The following is a 26,114-nucleotide window of genomic DNA, read 5'->3' as shown; positions in this document are numbered from 1 at the left end:
GGAGCTGGGGGGGGGCTTCTGCTTGAAGATGCCCTCCCCGGACCCAAGAAGTGGCCCAATCGGCCTCCTTTCTCGGTCACCTGATTCATGTACTGCCATTTTACACACAAGTTTGACTGACAGGGGGGGGGGGGACGGAATCGGCCTATCGGCAACCTGAACACAGAAATACACCCTTTTGGTGAGAAGATAAAAAAAAAACAAAAAAAAACAGACGGGGGGGGACGTAACATAAAGAGGTTAGAGGCAGCCAGCGGACCGGAGCGGGCGGATCTCTGCAGAGACTCAGAGGACAAACCGGGTGGAGAAGAAGAAGAAGAAGAAGAAGAAGAAGAAGAAGAGGAGGAGGAGGGAAGAAGGAGGAAAAGGACAATGCTGTTTCATATCGTTTTTGACCAATGAGGGACGCCGCAGAGATTTCATCTCCGTCGCCAGTAGCCTGTCGATTATTTCGGATTCCGTGCTCGTAAAGGCGCATCCCGCCGGCAGCTGAGCGCCGGCAGCGGCTCCGTCAGGGATCCGTCTGACATTATTACAGCAAGCTGCTGCTGATGCAGGCCCTCCTCATCTCAGTCTGATTTCGGTTTTATTTTTCAGTGCACTGATGTGTCATTGCTTGCACCCGGATCATCCCAATGCCTTCGACTGAATATTAAATGTTTCCCTGGATGTGACCGTCTTCTGTTGAATTTGGCCGCCGCATGAATTCTCCCACCGGATCCTGGTCGGTGATCGCTGCTGTCCTCCTCCTCCACCCCCTCCACCTCCTCCACCTCCTGCTCCTCCTGCTCAGACGGCCGATTCTCACAGAGGGCACTACCCTCCTCCCTGACGCTAAAGACATTTTGATCGTCCTCCCCGTTTCCCCCCACCCGGGCTCGACCATCACTCCGCCTGCCACCTCCACCTCCTCCTCCTCCTCCTCCTCCTCCTCCTCCGGAACATGTCGGGACAGTCTTTGACGGACCGGATCGCCGCCGCGCAGCACAGCATGACCGGGTCTGCCATCAGCAAAGCCGTCTGCAAGGCCACGACGCATGAAGTCAGCGGACCCAAGAAGAAACACCTTGACTGTAGGTTAAGCATACCAACACTGCTGCATGCATCTCTCCTCACAAAGGGCAGCTTTTTTTTTTTATACAAACACCGTCTTTATCTCGCCTCTCATCCGGTTTGCAGCCTCTTTAATTAGGTTGCATTCCCTCAGACCGAAATGTGATTTACGCTGCAGAGCGCACACTACAGTGTTTCTGCACACTGATGAGAGCAGGACATGTGAAAATAAGGCGTGTGTGTGTGTGTCATTCAGGGGAAATAGGCCACTCTGGTACGGGCTAATCATATTGCAACCAGCCGCTTTACACTGTACAGGCCTATTCATTATTAACGCCACTATCAGCAGCAGCACTATTATCCTCTGGAGACTCCTTATTCCTGCACCATCACTGACATTTTCTCTTCATTCTCACAGTCTCACGTTCAAGTTCACTGTCATGTCCTCTGCTGCAATATTATCATTAATGAATGTGTTAGTGCTGTCAGTCCTGAGGAGCTGGAGACAGGCAGGGAGTCACACACTACACTGGGTGTACTGTAGCTCTCCTGGTGGGTGTGTTTTTTTTTTTTTTTTTTGTGGGGGGGGGGGGGGTTACTTGTTGTCATCACAGATTCTTTATCTCCACATTCAGCTAATTACTTGGAGCAATTGAGTACCAAGAGATAGAGGATTCTTAACATGCAGATTTTTTTAACCACTGTGATCATTAGGTTAGTTGGCTTTTCTGGCTCACTATAATTACTTGACATGATCAACAACGCACACGGGCAATCAATGGTGCTGCCTGCCAGACTCACAGGCAGTCCGTCCTGACACACACACACACACACACACACACAGACAGACAGACAGACAGACGGGCACATAGCAAGATGGCTAATCAAGAGGAAACGTGGATAAATCAGTCAGAGGGAGAAAGAACAAGGCAGGTCGCCAAGCAGCCCGAGAGTCAGTCATCCAGCTACACACCCCGCCAGTCAGCCGACAAGTTTGGCCCTGGATGAGACGGTTGTGTCCATGGCAGAGGTGACACTGGGAATTCTGGGCTCCCTCTCAAGATGTGCCATTGGGCGCTTCGGCACAATACATCTAAATCAGGGCCCTATCAGTTTCCCAGAGTAAATAAAAAGGCCACTAAGGCAGAAACGACAGAGCCGTGGTTCTCTGAAAGGTTCAGGAGCAAGTTTATTTGTGTGTTTACGAGGGGAAATATTTAGTGACTCTTGAATTATAACAATGGGTAATTACTGCGGCTTTGACTTCACACAAATCTCCTTATCTTGATGGCAATCATGCTTTATATTTTGGCTGTTGCTCCAGCGTCACCAGGAGCAGCCTGAAAATCTCAGCCCTGACTCCATGTGCAGATGGAAAATGGAGGATTTCCAGTACCCTTATTACTGAAGAAAATCAAAAAATCCAATTGTTGGTCTAAATGAATTCTTATTTCAATTATTGGCTTCTTAATGAGGTCACTGTTCAAGCCACAGGTTAAACTAAAGCCTAGTTATGAAATGCCTCGTTCACCTGCCGCGACTCAGAGCTCCTCAGAAACTACTGAATGACAATAATTCACAAACAAAATTTAATCTGTCAAACTAACGATTAAACAGTTTGTACCGCCGCTCTCAAGGCCAAAGACATTTCTCTAAGAGGTTGGCTGTTTATTCTGGTCTTGGTGGTTACATGAAGCATTTTCTTGTTCTGGTCCAACTGTTATTCTGGTCATTTGTCGAATAAAAAGCTCCATGCCAAAGCAGAAACTGTAGGCTTGGCTCAATTCAACCCCCTGCAAGCTTGAATTGATTATTTTAGTTGAATGAGTGTTTTGTACTTGAGCCATTCAGATGCAGCTGTTCTAACAGACACAGCTAGCTTCCACAATAACACACTTTCTATTTCCTGTAAAGAGGGCTCTCCTCTCAATGCAAGACATGATATAACATACAGTTCTCTATCTTTCTCTCTGACCTGTGCCGAGAGGAGACACTGCGCTGTAGGTTGAGTGAGGGCACAAGAGGGTGTGCAATCAGGAGGAAAGTGGCGCTAATCCATGAACTTTATGGGACGATCGTAGAAGAGAGGTGAATAAAAAATGCGAAGAAAAGGCAACAAGCAGCTCAGGAGCTTTTGATGAGCAAGCTGTCCGAGACTGTGGGTCAATGACAGGCCCGAGAGTACAGATATATTTGGCCCCTGCTCTCTTTGTGCAGCCCACCCAGAGGACCGCAGGATTTATGCTTTTCGTTATTCGACTGTAAATAGAGTCATAAAAAGTGACACTCAGTCTGTATTTTGAGTGCATGAAGCACTCAGCAGGATCAATGACAGCAACAAAAACCAGAGACAAGGAGAAATTTGGACTCCTAATTCAAAATCCAGCAAAATGTGTGCTAAGCTAAGGACAGTCATCTTCTGGAAAATGATCTGACAGCATTTTTAAATCCTGTCTTTAATTTGAGTAGCTTTTAATGCATCTCTTTATACCCAAGATCGGTTGAAAAAAAAAAAAAAAAAAAAAAAAAAACTAGTCTAAGACCGAGTTGAGGGGGTCGTTCTTAGCTCAGACACTGGAGCACCAAGGAGACGTCAACAGAGACAACAGAATAAAAAAAACAACAAAAACTTGGATAGTGTAGTTGCTGCTGTCCTCCCAGAGGAATCGTCTATTTTCATCAGGTTGTGATGCAAAAGGCAAAACTCCACTTATGTGATGACGATGATGATTATTATTATTTCCACTGTTATAAGAATTGTTTTATAAACAAAAGCAATAATGAACAAGCGACTTTATAAGACACATAATAAGAAGGCGACTGATTGATTGATTGATGGCCATAGTAAGTAATCCCTTTCTGCGACAGCCTTCAAATGTTTTAGTATTAATATTTCTGATAATGGAAAAATATGATTAAAAAAACGCCATCCTGAAACATATGAAGCTGGCCACATTGACTAATTAGCGCAGCATCAACAATGCTTTTGAATAAGATTTTCTCACCGCTACAACGTTCCAAATTTCCAGTTTCATGTCGTTAATCGAATTAAGAAAAGGAAGATTACGAAACTGCGGTTACTGGAAAAACAGCCCATCGGTGGGTTTTAAAATCAAATCTATTTTAATTTTTCTGCTCGGGGAAAAAAAGAAACACTAAAAGCAGCAGATTGGCTGACCTAATCTGAGACTTTTGATAAATACAGACAACATTTCAAGTGAAGTTAAATTGTACTAAATCTTTTATTGATCGATCCTTGCTTCGCACAGCGGAGAGAAAAGATGAATAGCTGCGCCATTTCTTCAAACACAATACATCTTAAATCAAATGTAATGTTGGCCATTGAAGCTTTGTACAGTGACCAAACCCAGGTCTCATCAGCACCCCCCCCCCCCCCCACCACCACCACCACCCCCGTAGCGTCCTGACCTTGATAGGCTGGTTGATGACATATATGGCTGCTGCTGATTATTTACTACCTATGGCAAATGATAAGCATGACACATGGAGTAATGGGATTTCACTTTCCCTGCATGGCTGAGATAGTAGTGGCAATAGAAATTTATCTGATGTAGAATAGTAATCAGGCCAAAAGTGACCTTCTGCCCTGAAAGCTCAGTCTGTTGTGCTATTCAGTATGTGATTATCTTGGTTGCGTGTGGTTATAATAGCGTTGTACTATGGATGCTTGCAAAAGAAACAGCACGGGTTGACAGAAAATCACCAGCCACAGTCATGGTCTCTCAGTCAAATAAACTAAAAGAAGACATTAAGAAGTTGAAGTGACTTACATTTGGTCTGACATGAGGGGAAAACACAAAATGAAAGCGCACAAATGCAAAACCTTACACATTTACTCCCACGCCTACTGTATGCGTCCGTATAATCAAGTAATCTTGCAATTTCGCTTTCAGCTCCAGAAAATGAGTCACTCTACATAAAGCCAAGGTCTTGAATAAAAATTTTATGACATTTTACGGCGAGTCTTTTTATGAGCAGAAAGCTTTAAAACTCTTGTCTTATTATATATCCCAACAAGCATTTCAGATGCTCTGAATTTGGCTTGACGAGACCATCTTGCCATTTTATTATTTGTATTAATATTTGCACTCAGATATTTAAGCCTTCTTGTGATTGTATTATTGATGTTGGACTTCAGTTTATCAATAATTGCAGTTGGCAGTCACGCAGTCGATACTCAATTACATCCCTCTAGCTAGCTATGGAATGGCATGTTGCAGAATTACCCCTGAATGATGTATTATCTCACAGAGGAATAAATGTAAGCAGACACAGTATGTAAATATTTGATCGTAGAAGCATGTTTCATTACTTTACTGAAATATTGCAACATTTTTTTTGGTTGGGCCAACATTAACATATCATCACCTTGAAGTGAAATATGCAGAGATGCAGCTAATTTGCAAGCAGCAGCAGCTAAATTAAACACATAAGTGTTCAATATTCAGCTATTTTCTAACTCTGTCTTTGGTCTCACCGCTCGGAGAAATTTCTCGATTTTTAGTGGCTAAAAGCTCCGCTATGTTAACTGAATTATTACCTTTTTCTGTCTGCCCTGTGGCGCTGGGCAGGTAACATACAGTAGTTCTTTCAGAGCTTTTTCATTGAAAACATCTGCTTGCTGAAACAGAAGCGGCCAGAGTGTAGAAAATAGTCAAGGTGAGCTGATAAAGCTCACCAAACCAGAATAATTTCTCATACTATTGAATTTCTTCAAGCTGAACAAACTAAAAGAGTCACAGTAGAAAATGTGCTATAAAAATAAATCCCAACGAAACATGCGTTGTTTTTATATTGTTTTTATCCAACTGCCATCAGATCCAGTATCACCACCAAGATAAACAAAATTGTCTGTTGGTGAGTAAATATAATGAGAAGTCCTTTTGCTCTGAATGAGCTTCACTAAAACCTTCCACAGATTAAAACATTAAAACGACTAAAATCTTAAAACGTGAGCAGAGGTTAAAGGATCACAAAAGTCCATGATTCATTCTCCGACCTCAAAGGTCTGTGTGAAATTTCAAGACGATAAATCCATTAGTCATTGCTATATTTCAGTGTGTCAACCGTCATGCTAACTTGACAAAAAAGTGTGTGGTGTGCCCCCTGGACGAGTGATGTTTGTGTGTGTTCACTTCTGAAAGGAAACAATTAGTTAGAATCAATATGGTCCCATTAATTATTGAGCCTGAAGGAAACAAGCACGCAAACAAACCATTAAGGTTGTGAAAAGCATGACTGAATGCCAACGTTACAACATACAATGGTGGTATTAATACCCTGAGACTTAATTAGGAGATGGGACAATATAAAACACAAATTCCTCTGAATAGAAAAAGAAATATGTGGGGCTGATTTAAGGGTTCTGGTTTCTTTAATGTAATCAGGCATAAATTTGGTTTACAGTGGTCTAAATATCAATTTTGATGTTAGCATTACTCTACATGAATATATATTCATTATACATTTCCACTTTTGTACATTGGACGCACACAGACCCTTGACTAACATTTGGCCCTAAATCAGGGGACCAAATGTCATGACATTAATGCTGTAGAGTGAGACTCTGACCGTCTGACTGCCACGATAATTCGCGGCAGTCAAAGCTGCATGAGTCGATAAAGAGTATAATCAATATTGTTGTGGTTATTACCGCCTGTGTTGTTGCCGCTGACGTTTCCACACTGCACAACAGAGCGGAAGGTGGACACAGAAAACACAGAAATCACACAGCTTATAAAAGACCGGGATAACCTCAAGAAACAGAGCTAGGATTCGCCTCAGGAAGAGGCTTTCTCTCAGTGACGCCGCACATAGTTTACCTCTCTATCTGTCTTTGAGTAGAAGCTCACTTCGACTCACTCCCCTCGAGTTTCACTGGCTGCATCAGTCTTTGTATTGTCGCTCCTTGATTTCTCACCGTGTGTTGCTTTTGTTGTGTTTTTCCTAACCATCTGTTGACAAACTAAGTTTTCTCACAATGCACTTTTTTTCTCGTCTGATTTGGTCAACACAGAATATTGATTCACTTCTTTAAATCACTTTTGTCCAATCTTCTCAAATTGAAATTCGTTATCTATACCAATAATCCCCTGAAATCGTGTATCTCTCTGGGTCCTAAAATAATCAGCAAAATTTCAGTTTTAACAAAACTGAAACATTTTGTCTATTAATCTAAATGGGAATTATCAGGACAAAATATTGATATAATTGTCATTGGTTTGTGCAGGGAAATAACTGACACTTGCTTCAAACTTCACATTTATGGATTAGCAGAATATGCAGCAGAGAGAATATATAACAGGCCACTTAAGAAGAGGCCTGTTTGTGCTATTTAAAGTTAGGCTATTTTACGAGTAAATAATCGGTAAATCTTTGAGATTAAGCAGATGCTGAACATACTTCACAGCGAAAATCCGTCAGGAATGTAGGGCATTGTTCCAACAGTCATTCCCAGTTGTACATTTACTGCTAACTTTCTGAATCCTCTATCATCTTCGTTCAATCATTCATTCATCTTCTAACTTCTAGAGACAGACAGAGACCAACAACCACTCAGACCTACGGACAATTTAGAGTCTCCAGTTACCCCAAACATGATGTCTTTGGACGGTGGGAGGAAAACCCACGCAGGCACGGGGAGAACGTCCAAACTCCACACAGAAAGGCCGCAGCTGTAAATATCGAAGTGGAGAGTTATTCCTCTGCCTTTAAGGAGAAATTATTCTGTTTGCTTGCTCATTTATTCATCATACACTCCCACTGCCATTCATCAAACCTTTGAATCACGTGCACAGCAGAACACTAGCTATATTCCTTTTGAAATGTCTCCCACATTGGCTTTGAGCTGGCAATTTGCACTCTAGCTGTGAGTCTCGGAGGGTAAACGCTCGGGTCACGTCAATTTTAGTCCATCATCCCTCACAAAGAGTCTCCACATGAAAATTCTGATTCATTATTCATAATCAGTCTATTCATTTGTTTGGTTTCCTTCAAACATGAGTCATCCCTAGAGTTGATTGTGCTCGAATAGAATTGACCTTGTAATGTAACTTTCCTCTGAGTTGATATTCTGTTGACATTTTGGTGGAGTAGGTTGGTAGCACCGTTGGATTACAGCCAGGAAATCGGTGTTTTGATATAGTAGCCTGGTTCGGATTTATCTGTTCATTGATTTGTGTGCTGATATTGAGTGAGTTAAAAATTATGCAACAGTCAATACGGCTTCATGAGCTCTGTAAGACTGTAAATGATGAATTTGGCAGGTGGCTGCCACTTTTATTCACAGTGATTCACCATGTGTGAAAAGGAAGGGCTTCGGTTTCAGGACACAGCGGTAAAACCTCACCTGATCTCTCGCCTTTTCTCGGCCTCACACCTGTGCCTATGATCCTGTTTTCTGTGCATGTCCTGAGTCACTCAGGTTTTTTGTTTCTGTCCTTCAGACCTGATCCACTGCACGAATGAGATGAATGTCAGCATCCCTCACCTGGCAGACACACTGCTGGAGCGCACAGCCAGCAACAGCTGGATCGTGGTTTTCAAAGCGCTCATCACCACACACCACCTCATGATGTACGGCAACGAGGTGAGCTGAACACACCCATGTATGGAAGCGGGCAAAGACTGCAATTTTTCACAAGAAGAAACTTAACTATATTCTTTTAATATGATCAAAACCACAAGGAGGCAAACTCTCTTCGTTTCAGCATGACGTGACAAAGCCTGTTCACGTAGGGTCAACTGAATCGAGCCACAAAAGTGAGTTAAAGTCATACAAACACTGGCTCAGTAGGTTTTATTGATTTATGGTACCAGTGAGAAATTTGGACACACTTTCCCATTGAAATGAACAGAAAAATGAGTCCAAACTTTTGACTGGTACTGTACATTTTAAAGATCAACAGGGATGAACGGCATTCTTCACTGCTTTGTTTAGTTTGCATCATGTGGTAGAGAGAAAAATAGTAGCGTCTTATATTTGATGGTTTGCTGCCATTGTAAACTGAATGTCCTTGGTCCAACTTCTGCTGAAATTTATTTACAATTTCCTACCCTTTACTTATTTTATAAACTAAAAATGTATCTATTACTGGTGAAAATGATCAACAGATTGACAGTGATGTGACAGCTGTCGTTAGTTAGGTCTCATTTCTACTTTGAAGAAAATGCGCCTTTAAAATGGTGTCAATGAGCAAGATTTCTCCTGGACTGGAAACACGAGAGAGACGCAGATGCACGACTCATCGATCAATCCAAAGCTTGACATTTTGCTCACCAGGTTGTAGCTGTTTCTCTCCCAAGTCTTGCAAGGAGTTTCTTTGAAGCCGTATCTTCCACGTGTCCAACAAGGACTGATGAAGGTTCCTGCTGACATTTCAATGGCCAGTGTGGCAAATTGCCTCTCCCCTCCGCTCGCACTGCAAGAGCAACAACCAAAACATCAAACATGTTAAATGATGAGCCTCCCGGACAAGAAAGAGAGTGTGTGGCATGATGACCCACTTAAAGTGTGTTATCAGCAAAGGTTTTTGTGACGCTCGTCATGACATGATGTTCTGGACATTTGTCGAGGGTCCGTAATGTAGCTTTGGCATTCTCTACTTTACCAGAAACATTTTGTGGTTTTAAACACGTGGCTTTTTGACGTCCTTAAAGTGATTATTGTGTATTACCACATAAAAAAGAACTCTGGAATGGGATTGTTGATGAACCAGCTGGATATCAGTCAGAGAAAGATTATTTAACGTTACAGGGGGCATAGTATAATTTTATGGTCGATTTCTTTTTTAATGCTCAGGCAGGATGAACCAAAGCTCAGCTGTAAAGGCAGCACTTAATATTCATTATTCCGATATTTGGCCCGTGTATAGTGGTTGAGTTGTTGCGACCTGTAAACATAACAAAGAAATGTTTCAGATGAACACAGATACACATGTTAGGGCAAAGACACAAGAAGAAAGACTTGTTTGTTGTTTTGGTGAAGGACTGTTACTGTAAGATGGACAAGCAAAATTGATCCTCTTCAGCTGCTTCGTCAGCACTTTCGGATATTTAATTTTCTAAAAGGATCAAGTTGTTGGACCATGTGATTTTCTGTCTCTAACCTGTGTCAAGCCCAGTTTCTCTGCGAGCATCGCATCACTTTCACTCCCAAAACTTTTGTGAAAGCGACTTCAAGCTATAAATGAACTCCTCACTACATGTGTTATACACGATATACAGTGTGTGTCTGTGTGGACATGACTTGATATTGTCATGAGGAGTTACAGATGAGACACTAACCCCTCTGCTCTGCTCTCTTCTTTTTCCATCAGAGATTGATGCAGTATCTTGCCTCCAGAAACACACTCTTCAACCTCAACAACTTTCTAGATAAAGCTGCACTACAAGGTGATTTAATGCCACTGGGCTGTTTGTAAACTCAGCAGTGCTGTGCGTCTAACAAAATGACTTTATGTCGCGCTCTCTGGGCTCGGTAACACTATCAATAAGCCAATTTCAGAGCCTATTCCAAGGGAAAGCCAGAGTCCAGAATTGCAGGGCTACAGACAAATGTGCTCAGTGTTTGTTACAAGAAGCTGCAGATAATGGAAAAAACAAACCTGCTCAGTTACTCTGTAATTAACTGTATTCAAAAGTGAAAATGAATGAATAAATAAATCTCACGGGTTCTGTTTGACACACTGGGGGAAAAAGCAGATTGCTCATAAAGTTAGTACACTTCATATGAGAAGGATTATGGGTTCTAAACCTGATTTGAAAATAGGACAAAGTGATCAGGCGCTTAACTTTACGCCCTCCTCCCCCCTCGCAGGGTACAACATGTCAACTTTCATCAGACGCTACAGCCGCTACCTTAATGAAAAAGCCATGTCTTACAGACTAGCAGCGGTGGACTTCACCAAGATGAAGCGAGGGTAACACACACACACACACACACACACACACACACACACACACACTGACATAAATGCCACATACACACGGGGGTATTATGGGTAGCCAAAAGGGAGTTGGACAAACTCTTTTCAACTATGTCACCAATAGATTTTGTTATTTCCCATAAACTGAGCCCACGCTGCCTTTGTTGGCCAGCAGCCTCTACAGCAGTACAGGGATCAGGGTAAATACCTCAAAATGTGTTAAAATGTTGTGTTAAAGTAGCACAAAGACAAAAGGTGAACAAAAGCAGTAAAGTCCACCTATAAACCCAACCCCTTGGTTATAAATTCATCTTTTTAAGGTGTCAGCATTATTTCTTTTTTTAGTTTACACAGTCTTGCCCAAAGATGTATTGTGTTTTCTCTATTTCTATTTTATTTCTAAAGCTTTTGGGGGTTTCGAGTCATTGTATTTGTGTTTTGTGTGCATTTACGCTTGTGTGTCACCAGGGCTGATGGTGTGATGCGCACCATGAACACAGAGAAGCTCATTAAGACTCTACCTATCATTCAGACTCAGCTGGATGCACTGCTGGATTTCCAGGTGAACGTGTGACTGATAGCGGTGCTTTTGAGCCCAGTTAAATAACCTGATCTGATCTCAGATCTTGTCTCCTGCAGCCCAACTCCAACGAGCTGACCAACGGAGTGATCAACACGGCTTTCATGTTGCTCTTTAAAGACTCCATACGGTTGTTTGCTGCTTACAATGAAGGGGTCATCAACATGCTGGGTAAGTCCATCTCTAATGAGGTTGGTGTGTATTTATGGACTAATGTCCCCCACACAAGACCATGATTCCACTCAATCCCTCTTTAGGGGGAAATCAATTCTTTCTTCTGCTATCTCTCAAAGTTCAATTAAAGACTGTAAAGATCGCCGTCTCTCCCAACATTAATTATGAAATCAGTGAGGAGGAACCAACCATGAGGCTATTTGCTGCGAAGTTCATTAGATGATTCATTACGTAATTAACTCAATTTATATAGTGACTGGAAGTTTGGGTAGGATTTATCTCATCACCAGATGGCCAGACATCAGGATAAATCAATACCAGGATGATGCTTTGTTATTTTTTTTATGTTGTCATCAAAGTACACAATAATCCAGTCCTTACTGGCGATCAACATAAAGTGCAGCTTTGCCTCTTTTTATTTGAATACATTTTGATAACTGGCCTTTTGATACAGAGAAATACTTTGACATGAAGAAGAACCAGTGCAAAGAAGCTCTGGAGATCTACAAGACCTTCTTGAACAGGATGACCAAATTGTCAGAGTTTCTCAAAGTGGCAGAGGTAATGTCTCTTCGTCCTCCTTGGCCCTCCTCCTCCTTGGAGGTGGGAACAGCAATAAAACACCACTGTAGAGGGCGAGAAAATCTGTCTGGAGCAAAACTCAAGGGTCTACAAATCCTCTTGTTTTATAAGTACATATACATATATACATGTCCTCTTCTAAATTCCTAATTTAACCTGCTGCTAAAATCCACTTTAACCAGTTGAGAGTTGCTCCAGCCATCTGTTACCCTCAGGATCTGATTTACGGTTGATATTTCCCAACCTGAAAGCGACCGTAGATCATCGTCCGAGGGATTCTTCTCCCTAATCTTCCAAGTCTTTTTTTTTTTTTTTTTTTTTTTTGCATCTAGACCTTCTACTGTTTCTGTCCTTCTCTTGCCCTGACCTGGGAAGGGGGGTTACACCAACACAGAGATTAATGGCTGAGTTTCGGCCTATCAGAGAGCCACTCATGTAGAGCTTCCAGTTGAGGGACCCCTCGCGTGCTGCCTGTTCACATGCCTGCACTGCATGCCCAAGCAAGCTCTTCTATCTCTATCTCTGTCTCCTCTTCCTCTTGTTTTATTTCCTCCCTTTTCTTAAAGAATATATATATTTTTTTCATAATGGCTGTTATCCAATGAACAGTTGCTGTCCTTGCTAGGCTTCACAGTCAATTTCAACAGTTTTACTGCTACTGCGTAGCATTATCCCGTCCGCCATCTTCAAAGGCTTTCTCACTGCTTGGTTTCGCTCCCATTTGGAAGAAGGTTTGGGGATGTTGATCCAAAGAAAAGAACAATAAAAAATAAAAAATAAACAACAGACTAACGTTGACTTTAAGGACCCATTCATTTTACCTGTCTAACAAAATGTGTGTTTGTCTGTTTTGTGTGTCATCTGTGTTCCTCCCTTCTCTTTCTGTTCAAAGTCAACATTAGTTGAGTGTCCTCCTTTTGGATGTTTCTTACCTCGCAGTCATGTGACCTGTTGTCTGCCCTTTCTGCCTTGCCTGTTCAGTCAGTCGGTGTGCTCAGCATTATTTCAAACCAGTCTCCAGATCTCAGTGTGCGTGTGTGTGTGTACTTATAAGTGTGTGTGTGCGCGTGTACGTATACTGTATATATAGGTGTTTGTATGCGTGTGCATGTGTCCCCCTCCCCTCCTCCTCTGTTGTCTTTTATTTGTTTTCCTTTCCAGCCACTGCATGAAGTAATGAATGCTTGGGTTTGATTCTTCTTTCTCCCTCCTCCTCCTTCTCCTCTTCTTTCTCCTTCACATGCCTCTCTCCTTTTTTACTCTGTGGTCTGTTGGGTTTTTTGGTTTACTCCTTGTTTTCTTATTACATTGGGTTCATTTTTATTTTGCCTCCCTCCTCCCTCCCTTACCCCTCCCTCCTTTTTTGTGACACAGCGAGTTGGGATAGATCAGGGCGACAGCCCCGATCTCACACAGGTCAGTCTACATCTCATCTCAATCAGTCAATCAACCAGTCAGTCAACCAGTATATAAATCCGTCAAGTCAATCCCATAATGCTTCATTCTAAACGCTCCCGTTCCCTACTCACCCTACAGACCTGCCCACACTGCAGCTGCCCCGTCCTCCTCCTCTCTTCTTCACTTTCCTTAACTTCTTTGCTTTTTTCTCCCTTTCTGTCTGAACAGAGTCTAGAATAGAGAGGAAACAATAAATGATAATACTGCAAATAGCTTTGAAGTTTTTTTTATTTCCCATAAAGCATTAGTGCAGGGATTTCATTTTTTTCCTCCTCTCTGAAACAAATTTTACTCTGCGGTAAGATTTTTTAGATTTTAAAAGCAGTATTTCTGCAGCTGGCTATAGTTCTTAGCCTCTTTTTTTGTTTTTGCATATTTCTATTTAAATGTCCATGACTGGGGATTATTATCTGTTTGAATTTTCCCCCAGTGTAAATATAAATGTTCCTCTTTTGATTCAAAGGCTTATCATACAAATAAGTCAGCAGAGCTTCATGAAATAGGTTTTTTTGCCCCCATAAGCAGTGTTCAAATCATTCTCCTGAAAAGATTACATCCCTTTGCATTAGCTGTGGGGAGAGCAGCGAATGGTTTTTATTAAGTAGGTCTCTGCAAATATGACTTGGATAGGTGTATATAATGCCATCATAAGTACTGCACATCATGCTAAAGGCCGCAAATGGAACAGATCTTTTTCAGTGGAATAATTGGATGTTTGCAATATCACCAATCACAGGAAAAAACGAGGAAGGCTGACATTTTAAAATGAATCGCATGTTTGTAGTTCTTATGAAGACCTTATATGCCCTTATTCAACAACATAGTGACCCATGCCTATATTGAGCTCTAGATATGTGTCTGTTTTACTTTTTAAACTTTTAGCATATTCTAGATTTCTCTGAAGAAGGATGTCCAGAATTCGCATTTTACTCTCTTTCCCCCTTAAAATAAGTATATGAGAAATCTTTTCTTTGCTTGTTGTGTTTGCATTGTGTTCTCTGGCGCTGAAATGTGAAGCTCTGGGTGAAAACCGTGGTATCACATGTTGTCAAAATGAACCCATCCATCCTTTTTTTTTTACAGCAAAGAGTGCTGGCAAGCTGCTTAATGTGTATACCTGGTTTTTCACCAGACGTTTACATTTCACTGAGTTAACCTCCTTGGCTTCCAGTGGAAAAAATATAGTAGTTCCCAGTACCTTTGTTTAATTGCTGCTAAATTTCAAAACTCAATCAAGTCAATTTGACCTGAAACATTAAGTGGAATGCACAGGTTAACTCTTAATTTTTTTAGATTGTGATTTTCTTTATGTGTATGCGTGTGTTATGAGAGCGTTTGTGCACTGCTGGTGTCTGCATGGGATCGTTAGATGGTTCAGAGATGTGTTTGTTCTTGTGTTTCTCCTCTGGAGCCCTGCGGTGATGATGCTCTAATCTGCCCTGACCTGTCAGTCCCGCTGTGGACTTGCTTGCATGATATGGGGCTGACGTGTGCATGCTGGTCAACCAAACCTGATGAAACCAAATGCAAAAAAAGAAAAAGAAAATAGTACAAAGCACTGTTGTAGACTAGATGACCAATCTGGAGGTGATGTCTTAATTTTGCTGCTGCTTTGTGTGTGTGCGTATCAAGGTTTGTGAGACAAAGTGAGGGGAGGTGGGTGATGAGAGCGGAGTGAGAGAAAGCAATGAGTCCCACTCTGTCTGCTTGGCTGCTGTTCTAATATTACCCTCTCACCCTCCCACCCATTTACCACCCCTCCAACCTCAGGCTCCCAGCTCTCTCCTGGAGGCTTTGGAGCAGCATCTAGCTTCTCTGGAGGGCAGAAAGCTGAAGGATCTTTCTGCAGCCAGCAGGTAAAATCACATTAAAAACTATAATATTGATTATAAATATTACTACTGCAATCAAACTCCAGACACCTCACTTAAAACCAAAGATGCCAACTTCATGGCTTGAGGCGTGACCAAGAGTATGACCAAAGCCAGTTAGGCTTCATTATGTGGAGACCGTGATGATGTAGTCTGCTCATTTAGTATTTATCAGTACCTTTCCCTGTAAAGCCCTAAATTTGTGTGTGTGTGTGTTAAGATCCAGCACCTTGTCCAGTGCGGTGTCCACTCTCTCCAGCACTGGGATCTCTCTCAGCCGGATGGACGAGAAGACAGAGGACAACAGACTGCAACAACACAAGGTGAGACGTTTTTTTTAAAGGTCATAATATCCACACACGTAATTTGACACATGGGCAGAACACACCACATATACAACACGGCACTGACTGAAATACGATCTCACTTTTCTCACAAAGCAGCTGCTCGTAGGTGAGGACGCATACTGAAACGTCTTTGTCTAAACTATGAACGCAAATATACCCTCTCGTCTTTTTTCATCTGCTACACTGCTTAATTAACAAATGCGTTAATCCTGTGTACAATGTCTGCGGCTGGCTGCCTGCCCAAACCATACAGAGCTGCACAGAGAATAGAAATGCAGCGTAAATACCTTCTGTTGTGTATTTTCATTCAAACAAAGAAACATTATTCTTAAAGGGGATGGGTAATGGAAATATTGCTTGCTGCTGCACTACATGTGAGAGATAAGTGATACCTGCTTTTGGCGTTTTTCCAGAGGAGGTTAACACGATTCTGCAAGTTCGGTCATTTTTCTGTTGGTGCTTTCTGTGCAGGAGGACAGTCACAAGGTGATAGACATTCAGACGCCCAATGTGTCACCCAGCACCCAGTCAGTGGGCAGTGCCAACAGCAGTGGAGGGGCCACCGATCTCTTCTCCAACTCATCCATTGTACCCGTCAACAACCAGTGAGTCCCAAGCAGCGTAAATCCAGACCTGCCAAGAGATAAAGGCTTTTTTTATTATTGTATAAAGACTCGGAGTGATGATTAGTATTTATTTCTTTCCTGTGCTGTATACAAACAATAAACTTTGGTTTGTTGTTTCAATCTGTCCTTTTATCCCACTTCTCCAACAACAGTTGGCTGTTGAGTAAATTAAATTTTTTAAAATGTAAAGACAAACTGAGAAACACAACTGTGTTCTGCTCTCCCTTCTCCTCCCTGTAGTGTGCCAAACTTGACCAGTGAGCTGTTCACCCTGCAGCCAAACTTCACCCCCATCCAGACCACACACACTGTGCCCAACAACAATGCATGGGGAGGTAGGATCGCATACACATTAAAACACACACAGTCATGCAATCACGCAAACTTACAAGTGTGCAAATAAGTGCTCATATATGCAGACACAACCAGACACACTGCCCAGGGCTGGATATGCTGTGACACCTAGTTGCTTCAGGCTCTTGACTCATTTCCCCTCTTTCCTCCTTTTACGTTCCCGTGGTAACCATTGGATGTCAGGTGACTTGCTGAAGCCAGCCCCGCCAAGTCAGATACACAGCCCAGGAGCCCCATTGCACTCTGGGAAAATGCTTCCCAATGATTTGGACTCTTCATTAGCCAACCTCGTTGGTAGTAAGTTCACAGCCTCGCTCCAAATTCAACCCTTCATTTTAGCTTCCTGTTATTCTGCCCAATCCGTGTTCCTTCCTTTCAGCTGATCTTATGTTTGTTTCCCGTCTCTCAGACCTGCAGTTTGGGGGAACGCCAGCTAAAAAGTGAGTGTTTTCCTGCTGCAGCAAAAGACTGTTGTTCCATTTTATCACGTCATAACTTTTATTGTGCATCACCTGGGCACCAGTAAATGTTGCATGTGTGTGTGTCGGTGTGCCTCAGGCCAGAGTTCCAGTGGAGTCAACTGGTAGAGAAGAAGCCAACAGGAGGAAGCGGCTGGCAGTCCAAGGCCATGTGCACCAGCACCAACTGGACTCACACCACCCATCCCATGGCACCTGCACCCATGCCCGTCCCTCAGATGGTAAATCAAATGCTACATTCATGTGGCTGGTCTGAGCATAGTTATATGCTTCATGCAAATCCCCAACACACCCATCGACCTCTGTCTGCCCTTATGTTGGCTAATTAGAGCAGCACTGGTATAAACAGACTTACAGTCTGGCAGCTTAGTCATTCTTCTGTCCATCACGAGAATGGCAAGTGACATCAACATCATTGGGTCTCCGTCAAAAACCTGAGCCCCATAGTGCCGACTGGTACCTGCTGGCTGTGACTTTCACTCCACTTCAGTCCGCTGAAGTCTTGAATGGATGGCTCTGTGCGGGTAGAAAAGTATGTGTGCTAGCAGCAGTGTAAATAACACAAATGGTGTTTGCTCGGCTTGTTGCAGTGGAACCCAAATGAAAAAGCTACTGCTGTGTCTCTGCCAACGCATAGAAGCTGTGAAAAATTTAGTTGAAAGTCACAAGTGTCTCCAACGCTCTTACCCGTCAACACTGCCCCTCATAATTCAACTGCACGCCATTTAAACAACCTTTTCTCGCTTCTTCTGACTCTTCCCTTAAAAACCCCCTGTTGTAGTGAATTTCAGCAAAGGAAAACTACACAAAATTATATTAAAGTGAAATGGAGACACACCAGCAGAGGAGTGAGTTTTCTGGCAGAAGTGAACTAGAAACTTTAAAATAAAATCAACCTCAGCTGTCTTTATTATAGAGGCCCAAGTCTTTAAATTGGTACTTTTTTCTGTGAAGCATAAGGATAATTGTATTTGGTGCATTGCATCACTTTGACATTTTTTAAAGTGATAAAGTGTCTCATTCTGAATGGAAATTCATCACATTTACCTTTACAGTGGGGTACAGAAAGGCTGAAAATGCACTCACATATGGCCGGATATATCGCGGTGCTGCCGTTAGGGCCTTTGAAGGAGCTCCCAAATGTGTCTCTGTCCTTTGGTGCTCCACTCTAATTATCTACATGTCTCTTCTGTTCAGTCTGGTTTCATCTTTTAATTTTCAACTGATTGACCTCTCAACTCAAACCACTCATTTATTGAGCCAATTGCCCGGAAAGCCGGTGGCACGACTTGAATAGAAAGTAGAAGAGATTGGAACACAAGGAATGGGCCAAGGTCTGGTTTATCTCGCTCTATCTGTTTGATGAATAGCCTCAAACATGGTCCTTATTGTTGTATGCAGAAATGCGTTAAACACTTTTTTTCCCTCTTCCTTTTCTCCTTCCCATAGAATGGGATGATCTATACTGGCTATGTAAGTACTTTTTTTTCTTTTTGCTCCTGCTTTCATAGTGTTCCTTTTCTTAGCTTTTATTATTATTATTTTAAATTGAACTCTTTTGCTTGTTGTCCTGGGCATTATTTCATCCCTGCTTGTTATGACATTATTTCAATTCACTACCTAAATTGAACTTTATTAAATGTTGCGTGTCTCTTTGTGGCTCAGGCTTAGGAATAAGAATAAATTAATTCAAATGTCTATGAAATGAATCTTTGTCTTTATTTTGGGGACTCCTCTGAGAGGTTAGAGCCGACATTATTGACATTATCAGGATTAGCTATAGAACAGATTTTGAGGTAAAGACTCTATTGGCTTGAAGGTGATTTTTGTTTTTCCCTATACAGGCTCCAGCACCAGTGGCTTTTCCAATGACGACACCCCAAGTGCCTGTGTATGGAATGGTAAAGAACATACTCTGGTCCAGTCTCAGCCATACAAACTTTCAGTTACACACTTCCAACACTGGTCTAATCCAAATATACATGTTCACCTCCTCTCCACCCGCTCTGACCTGTTGTCTGTCCAGCTCCCTCCTCAGATGAGTCATCAGATGGGGGGTGTTCCCATGATGCCCCCACAGCCTGTCATGTACAACCAGCCTGTCCTGAGACCTACCAATCCCTTTGGGCCCATCCCAGGGACACAGGTAACACACACATATTCAACAAGAAAGAGAGGGAGAAATTCATGCATTATTTTATATGTCTCATGTGGAACTTGACCGGACTCTGGAATATGTAGATTAAATAAACACTGCTTTACTGTCTCGCTGTACATTCTGTACATTACCTTGCTCAATACCACTCAATATAAATCTCAATCTATCTAAATGACAGACTATACATTTTTGTGTATCTCAGATTAAAGAAGTTATATACAAATTGTTAGTGAGCTTCATAGGTGCTGACAGGTAGACTTTGTTTCTAGTCTTTTTTCTAACCTCTAATTGCAGCATTTCTAATTAATGTGCTGTTGGCGATGCATCATTAATTTTTTGTTTATGCTTCAGTCACAACACAAATTGAAGGTTTTACTTAAAACCCAGCATCACATTCAGTTGTTATCTTATTTTCACTGAGCTATTGAAACGTTTGCTGTTGCTACATAGTTAGCATTAGCCTTACGGTAATTTACTCATCAGTCAGAAGAAACACTTTGAGTTCGGCATCGGACATCGTTTCTTTACTCACCACGAGCTGTTTCCACTCCAGTCTCCATCTCATGTTTTCTGTTACTGACGTTAGCATGCTAACCAGCTAGCCACGGCCTGTCAGGTCACTTTCTGATACACACAACACACAATACACGTTAACTGTGTGTGTGTGTGTGAGTCTGTCAGTTGATAAACTGACACAGATACATGGACTTAACCCCGTCTGGGTGTGTGAGTCTGCATGTGTCTGTGTGTGTGTGTTTGTCAGTATCTTTATCTGTCTTTTATTCTATATGTGTCTGTGCCAGTTGATAAACTGCTCGCCTATCAGAGAAGTCACACACACACACACACACACACACACACACACACACACAGTTGTCACCTGTGGCTCCAGGGTTGCCGTGACAACTGCCTGATAGCAGAGGCAGAGAGCACAAAGCGAGCTGATTTTTGGTCTGGTGAAGCCCTCAAACTGAGGCGATTTATGACAAAACAGTAAGTTCTGTCAGCAAACTGACCAGACAGCGATCGCTGCAGCAAGTTCCTGAAGCAGCGGGTGGTTTTTAGTGTTTCTAGAGCCTAAAATGTGGACGAGATAGCGATGTTTTACCCATACTTTATGTCTGTCAGGCCTCTGGAGTGATTGATAAAAAGCTCTGAAGTTGTGGAGCCCTCGGAAAGCAGCATGAAGATCAGATTATTAAGATCAGATCTTAATAAAATTGACCCACAATTGCGAAGAATTTTTTTCCTCTGCAAGTAATCCCCACTTGGTGCAACAGAAAGAATAAACAAGTGGATTTTGACCAATTATTCAAAACATAACATAAGAGTAATGTAATTACTTACTGAGCACTCACGATCCTGAGAAGTGGTTTTCTTTGCACTGCAGCAGGTAATATGGTTGTCAATAGATGCCTGATCACTTGATGAGGTGTTTTGTTGAACTAAATTACTCTCCATTCTCACCCTGTGCAGATGCACTTCAGGTAGGGTTTGTTAATGTAGTGTTAACATTTGTGGACAGGATACCTAAAGGTCTGTCGGAGGAGTCAAATGAGGATCAGACAGTTGGAAACAACTGAGGGTAATGTCTGTCGATCACGGCCTTAATAATGCCCGACGACGACGTATAGATTAATTAAGACAGCGAGGGGGCCAGCAGGCTTTAATGAGACGTTAAATGTTAATGTGGCTTTGCTAGCAGAGTCAAGGTCGTGTCAGACCCACAGACAGACGATATGTATATTCATTCATTCTGTGTGGAGTTTGCATGTTCTCTCCGTGCCTGCGTGGGTTTCCTCCCACCGTCCAAAGACATACATGTCTCGGTTAACTGGTCTAAATTGACCGTAGGTGTGAATACGAGCGTGAGTGGTTGTTTGTCTCTGTCCGTCTGTGTGTGTTGGCCCTGTGATGGACTGGCGACCTGTCCAGGGTGTACCCCGCCCCTCGGCCCTAATGTTGGCTGGGATTGGCTCCAGCAGCCCCGTGACCCGGAAACGGAAAAGAAGATGGATGGATGGAGCTCTGAAATGATTGATGGAGCTTTTTGTAATGATTGATAAAAAGCTCTGAATTCGTGGACCCCTTGGAAAGCAACATTAATCATGTCAGATCTCTCTAAAATTGACCCACAAGTGCAAAAAAATGTTTTTCCTATGCAAGTAATCCCCACTTGGTGCAACAGCAAGACTCTGAATAAACAAGTGGATTTTGACCAATTATTCAAAACATAACAGAGTAATATAATTGCTTACTGAGCACTCACGATCCTGAGAAGTGGTTTTCTTTGCACTGCAGCAGGTAATATGCTTGTCAATAGATGCCTGATCACTTGATCAGGTGTTTTGTTGAACTAAATTACTCTCCGCTCTCACCCCATCCTCTGCAGATGCACTTCATGTAGGGATGATGTTGTAACCATGGCAGCAAAGCTGAGAAGGCGAGAAAAAAGAGGTGGAGTGAAGAGTCAAAGAAAACAAACCCAGTACCAAATCCAGTGCAGGAGGAAGAGAGATGAGGAAGGAGAGGAAAAAGGGAGGGGAGAGGAATGAGAGAGGACCAGAGGATGGATAAAGGATGAAATGCTGATGTCTGCTTCTGCGTCGCCTGACCCCCTAATCTCCTCTCCTCTCCCCATGTGGCTACGGATCTCCGTCTTTGAATCTATGATGCTGGGGCGCCAGAGGCCCCCCATCCGCCCCACTCATCCTCTGTTTGATTTGCCAGCTTAGAAGGCAAATGCGACCTGTGATGACACTACACAGACTGACAGCTCTATTAGGAGTGCAGAAGCTCTACGGCCACTTCCTGACCTCCTCAACCATGTAATTTCATGTCTAAGAACTTACCCACTTCCATCTCCCATCCCACAACTGAATCAAACTCGGAGGACGCACGTCTCTTTCTCTGATTGGAACGTTTGCTGGCACTTTACTCAATGTGAACTTTGCCAAGGGTGTATGTCTGTGTAGGTGATTTTAGCATCTTGTTTAGACTGGTTCCTGGTTGTGTGTCATCCATCACCTGATGTCAGAAGTAATTGATTTGAATGCGCGTGTGCGTGTCCCTTTTTTTCTACATTTCGGCGTGCTGCATCAACGTTAGCATTTGAGTCTTTTTATGAGCTCCATTTGTTCTGAATTGCCAACTTTACATCAAGAATCTGAAATGGAACCATACTTAATGGGCACGCTTGGGTGTATGTGTGTGTGTCTGTTTGTGTGCGTGTGTGTAGGGTACGTACTGTATGTTTCTCTTGGTATCTGATGTCATTAACTGGTCACTAGGTACCAATGTGTTACTGCACTGGAACTAACTGATGAAAGCACTGAGCCACGCCCAGGCATTGCATTTGGATGTAAACAAACCTCTTACACTAACTTTGCTACTTGGGGATGTGCTGTACACACTGTATTTTGTTCTTTTTTTTCCCTCCTCCACCGCTGTGCAATATCATGGAACCCTGTTACTGTCTTTTTCACCCATCTGTAGCCTGTTTAGAAGCTGTTTCCTGCTGTCGTGTTGTACCTCTTGTGTGTTCACATCAGGTTTCTGTACAGAATTGTTTCTTGTTTTGGGGTTTTAGTTTTTATTTAACTTGTTGTGTCATACCCGAAACTGCTCTAATAGTAGTGAAAAATGCACTGAGAGCCAGATGGAGACGGGACTGGATATTAGTAAGGAAGCAATTCAAAAATGGTCTGACTCAAAAGTGTATGATGTCCTCCCTGTCCTGAGCATTCGACCTGGCTAAAATTTGTCTCCTGTGAAGTCCTGGATAAGGGTAATTACCGCAGCAGATGTCTCACCTCCACTTGGAGGAATAAAAGACATCGCTAACACAGTGATAGGTTTGTTTATGTAGTGTTAACATTTGTGGACAGAATACCTAAAGGTCAGTCAGAGGAAAGCAACGGAGGGTAATGTCCGTCGAACACGGCCTTAATAATGCCTGCAACGACAACATATAGATTAATTAAGACAGCGAGGGGGCCAGCAGGCTTTAATGAGACATTAAATGTTAATATGGCTTTGCTTGCAGATTCAAGGTCATGTCAGACCCACAGACAGACGATATGTATATGTATGTATGTGTGTATATATATATATATATATATATACATACATATATACATATACATATACATTATACATTATAGCACAAACCTTCAAAGAGGGGACAATGCTCTGCTGCACAAAAACCTAAAACCATTGCTGGGATGTACAGTTGAAAGGGGCAATAATCGATTGGGGATGTTGTTTTCTATTGATTGTGTCTGTTCTATGTACATGTACTGTATGTGTGTTGGTGTGCACATGCCTTCCCATAGAGATAAACAGGGTCATATTCCTAGGTTAGAGATGAAAAGTCTCTAGCGAGCTGGTAGCGTGTACTAACTTAGCAGTGAGTGTTCTTGTGACTGTGTGTCAGTCTGTACAACACAACATCAATTTCAGGTGGCTCTAGGATCGCTCATGTGCTGAAAAATGCCCATAAAAAGAAAAAGAAGAAGAAAAAAAAAAAAAAAGTCCCAAGTCATCGGACTTGGAATCTCAGAGTCAATCTGAGGTGAATCTCTCCAGACAGCTGGAGCTGTGCAGGGTGGTGATTTCTAACAAAATCGTCAAGAGAATTGCAAATGTATTGGTTGGTGCATCATTACAACCCATCCTGGAACTGTTGACTGCCGGCTTTGTGAAAAAAAAAAAAAAAAAAAAAACTAAACAAACACAAAAAAACAACTCTCCCTCTGTACCTGCAGCTACATCTCTGCAACCAGCGGAGAGAGACTTCTCGTGTTAGAAATCGTCACCAAGCAGACAGATATTCTCTGAGGTTTCCAAATGAGAGGCCAGCTGACATTTGGATATCTCCTTTGGAAAATTGTTGTTTCACTCCCCCTCCCCCCCCCTCCCCATTATTCCTCGTTCCAGTGGTTTGTCTTTCTCTGTAAGCTGAATGCTCTTTCCATTGTGCACTTCATTTCCATGACGCAGCTCAAACCATCCTGGGCCAACCTGACTGTTACTGTGTCCTCTGTATATAGGTAATGCCGTTCATGTGTTTTAGACGTGCTCTCTCTGTAAAGTGATTGAAGCCCCATTGGATGACGTTACTGTACGTGGGACAATTTATTGCTGTATCTGTGTTTGAATGGTTGTATTTTGAAGGTGTCTTCATCCAGGGATGGGTGGGGGTGGGTGGGGTTGATGTTTGTGATGTTTATGTCCATCTTGAGGAGGAAAGGGGGTGGGGTTGGGGGTTGTCAGGGGTAAACTATCACAACTGGTCTATACCAAGAGTGTCTTCATCAAGGAAGTGGACAGGACAGGGTCTGTCCTCTTCAAAACAGGAACATTTTTTTGCACCAAAGTCATCATCAAAGCGCAGCTTCTTCTTATTCAAGGTCATAATGGATGGATGATATCAGAACTCAAAAGGATTTTTTTGTTCTTTATTTTTGAGACAAAGAAACTGTCTTTTTTTTGCATGATTAAGTGTTGTCTTTTTATTGGCTTGTGTGCCCGGTAAAAGCATGACCATTGTGTGAAGTCTCACTTACCGGTGTGTTTGGAAATTGTTAAGGAAATTTCTCCATGAGATTTTTTACTTACCTCTTGACATGAACATTCATTGACATCCATAATCAACTGTTTTACAATGAAGGGTCTGTAACAGTTTGAAGGCTGCCTCGCATGCAGAAATGCAAACTTGCAAGTAACCCCTCAAACTTCAAACCCAGTTACCATAATAGCATCTTTGTAAAACACCATGGATGTCAATGCCAGTTATCACCTAGCTAGCTAGACATTGCAGTCTTGTAAAATCGCTCTTTATTAAAGCGTTGCTATTTTCAATACGTGTGTTTGAATGCTCGCTCCTTTTTCATACTACGCCAGCAGCATCATGGGAGATAGTGATTGAAAGTCAGAGTACTGTAATATGTGTTTGGTCTGGTCCACATTGTGTGGTGATTTTCATGTGTTTGCTAAGTCTCACCCTGTCTGTTGCCATCAACTGGACTTTATCAGTGCAGTCATTCTTTAAAAGCACAGACTGGTTTCCTGAAACCAGGCTTGGAGTCACCAGAAGCTTCAACTTCATTTTGAGACAATATCAGCAAACCAAAACCAGTATATGTACAGACCTAAATAAGGGGTGTGGAGATGGGCCAAACGGTCAACTGTCAGCCATGCCTCTGTACACTATCTTTTATAGCAATTAATAATATACCTTTCCTCTAACCTGCTAAATTCATGAGAATGATCAAAAAGGCCAATTAATAACTGTATTTCTGTAAACTGGGTTGAGAAGGCCTGCTTCAATACATGAGCTCCTCAAGAATATTTTTAATTTTTCCTCTAATCTTCAGTTCACCTATATACAAGGCCAAAAAAAAAACAAACCCACTTAAGAGATAGTTTCTTTAGCATTTTTCCATAGTAGAGTCAGGGCACACAATACTTTGTACACAGAGCAT

General features: G+C 42.3%; 1 protein-coding gene across 1 annotated transcript; it reads left to right on the top strand.

The window, feature by feature from the left end:
- The first annotated feature begins 943 nt into the window (after positions 1–943).
- Positions 944–21,120, top strand: LOC115054521 (phosphatidylinositol-binding clathrin assembly protein-like). Its single transcript, XM_029519772.1, has 19 exons — positions 944–1,073; positions 8,520–8,662; positions 10,392–10,467; positions 10,892–10,994; positions 11,469–11,562; positions 11,640–11,751; positions 12,209–12,315; positions 13,711–13,752; positions 15,565–15,650; positions 15,886–15,988; positions 16,484–16,617; positions 16,879–16,973; positions 17,176–17,289; positions 17,402–17,432; positions 17,551–17,692; positions 18,921–18,944; positions 19,316–19,372; positions 19,498–19,617; positions 21,106–21,120. The coding sequence occupies exons 1-19, from the start codon at positions 944–946 to the stop codon at positions 21,118–21,120; spliced, it is 1,728 nt and encodes a 575-aa protein (XP_029375632.1).
- Positions 21,121–26,114: the final 4,994 nt, after the last annotated feature.

This window comes from Echeneis naucrates, chromosome 14 (genome assembly GCF_900963305.1).
Source record: "Echeneis naucrates chromosome 14, fEcheNa1.1, whole genome shotgun sequence".
In the NCBI taxonomy this organism is placed as follows: domain Eukaryota; kingdom Metazoa; phylum Chordata; class Actinopteri; order Carangiformes; family Echeneidae; genus Echeneis; species Echeneis naucrates.
This window is presented reverse-complemented; position numbering and strand designations above follow the sequence as displayed.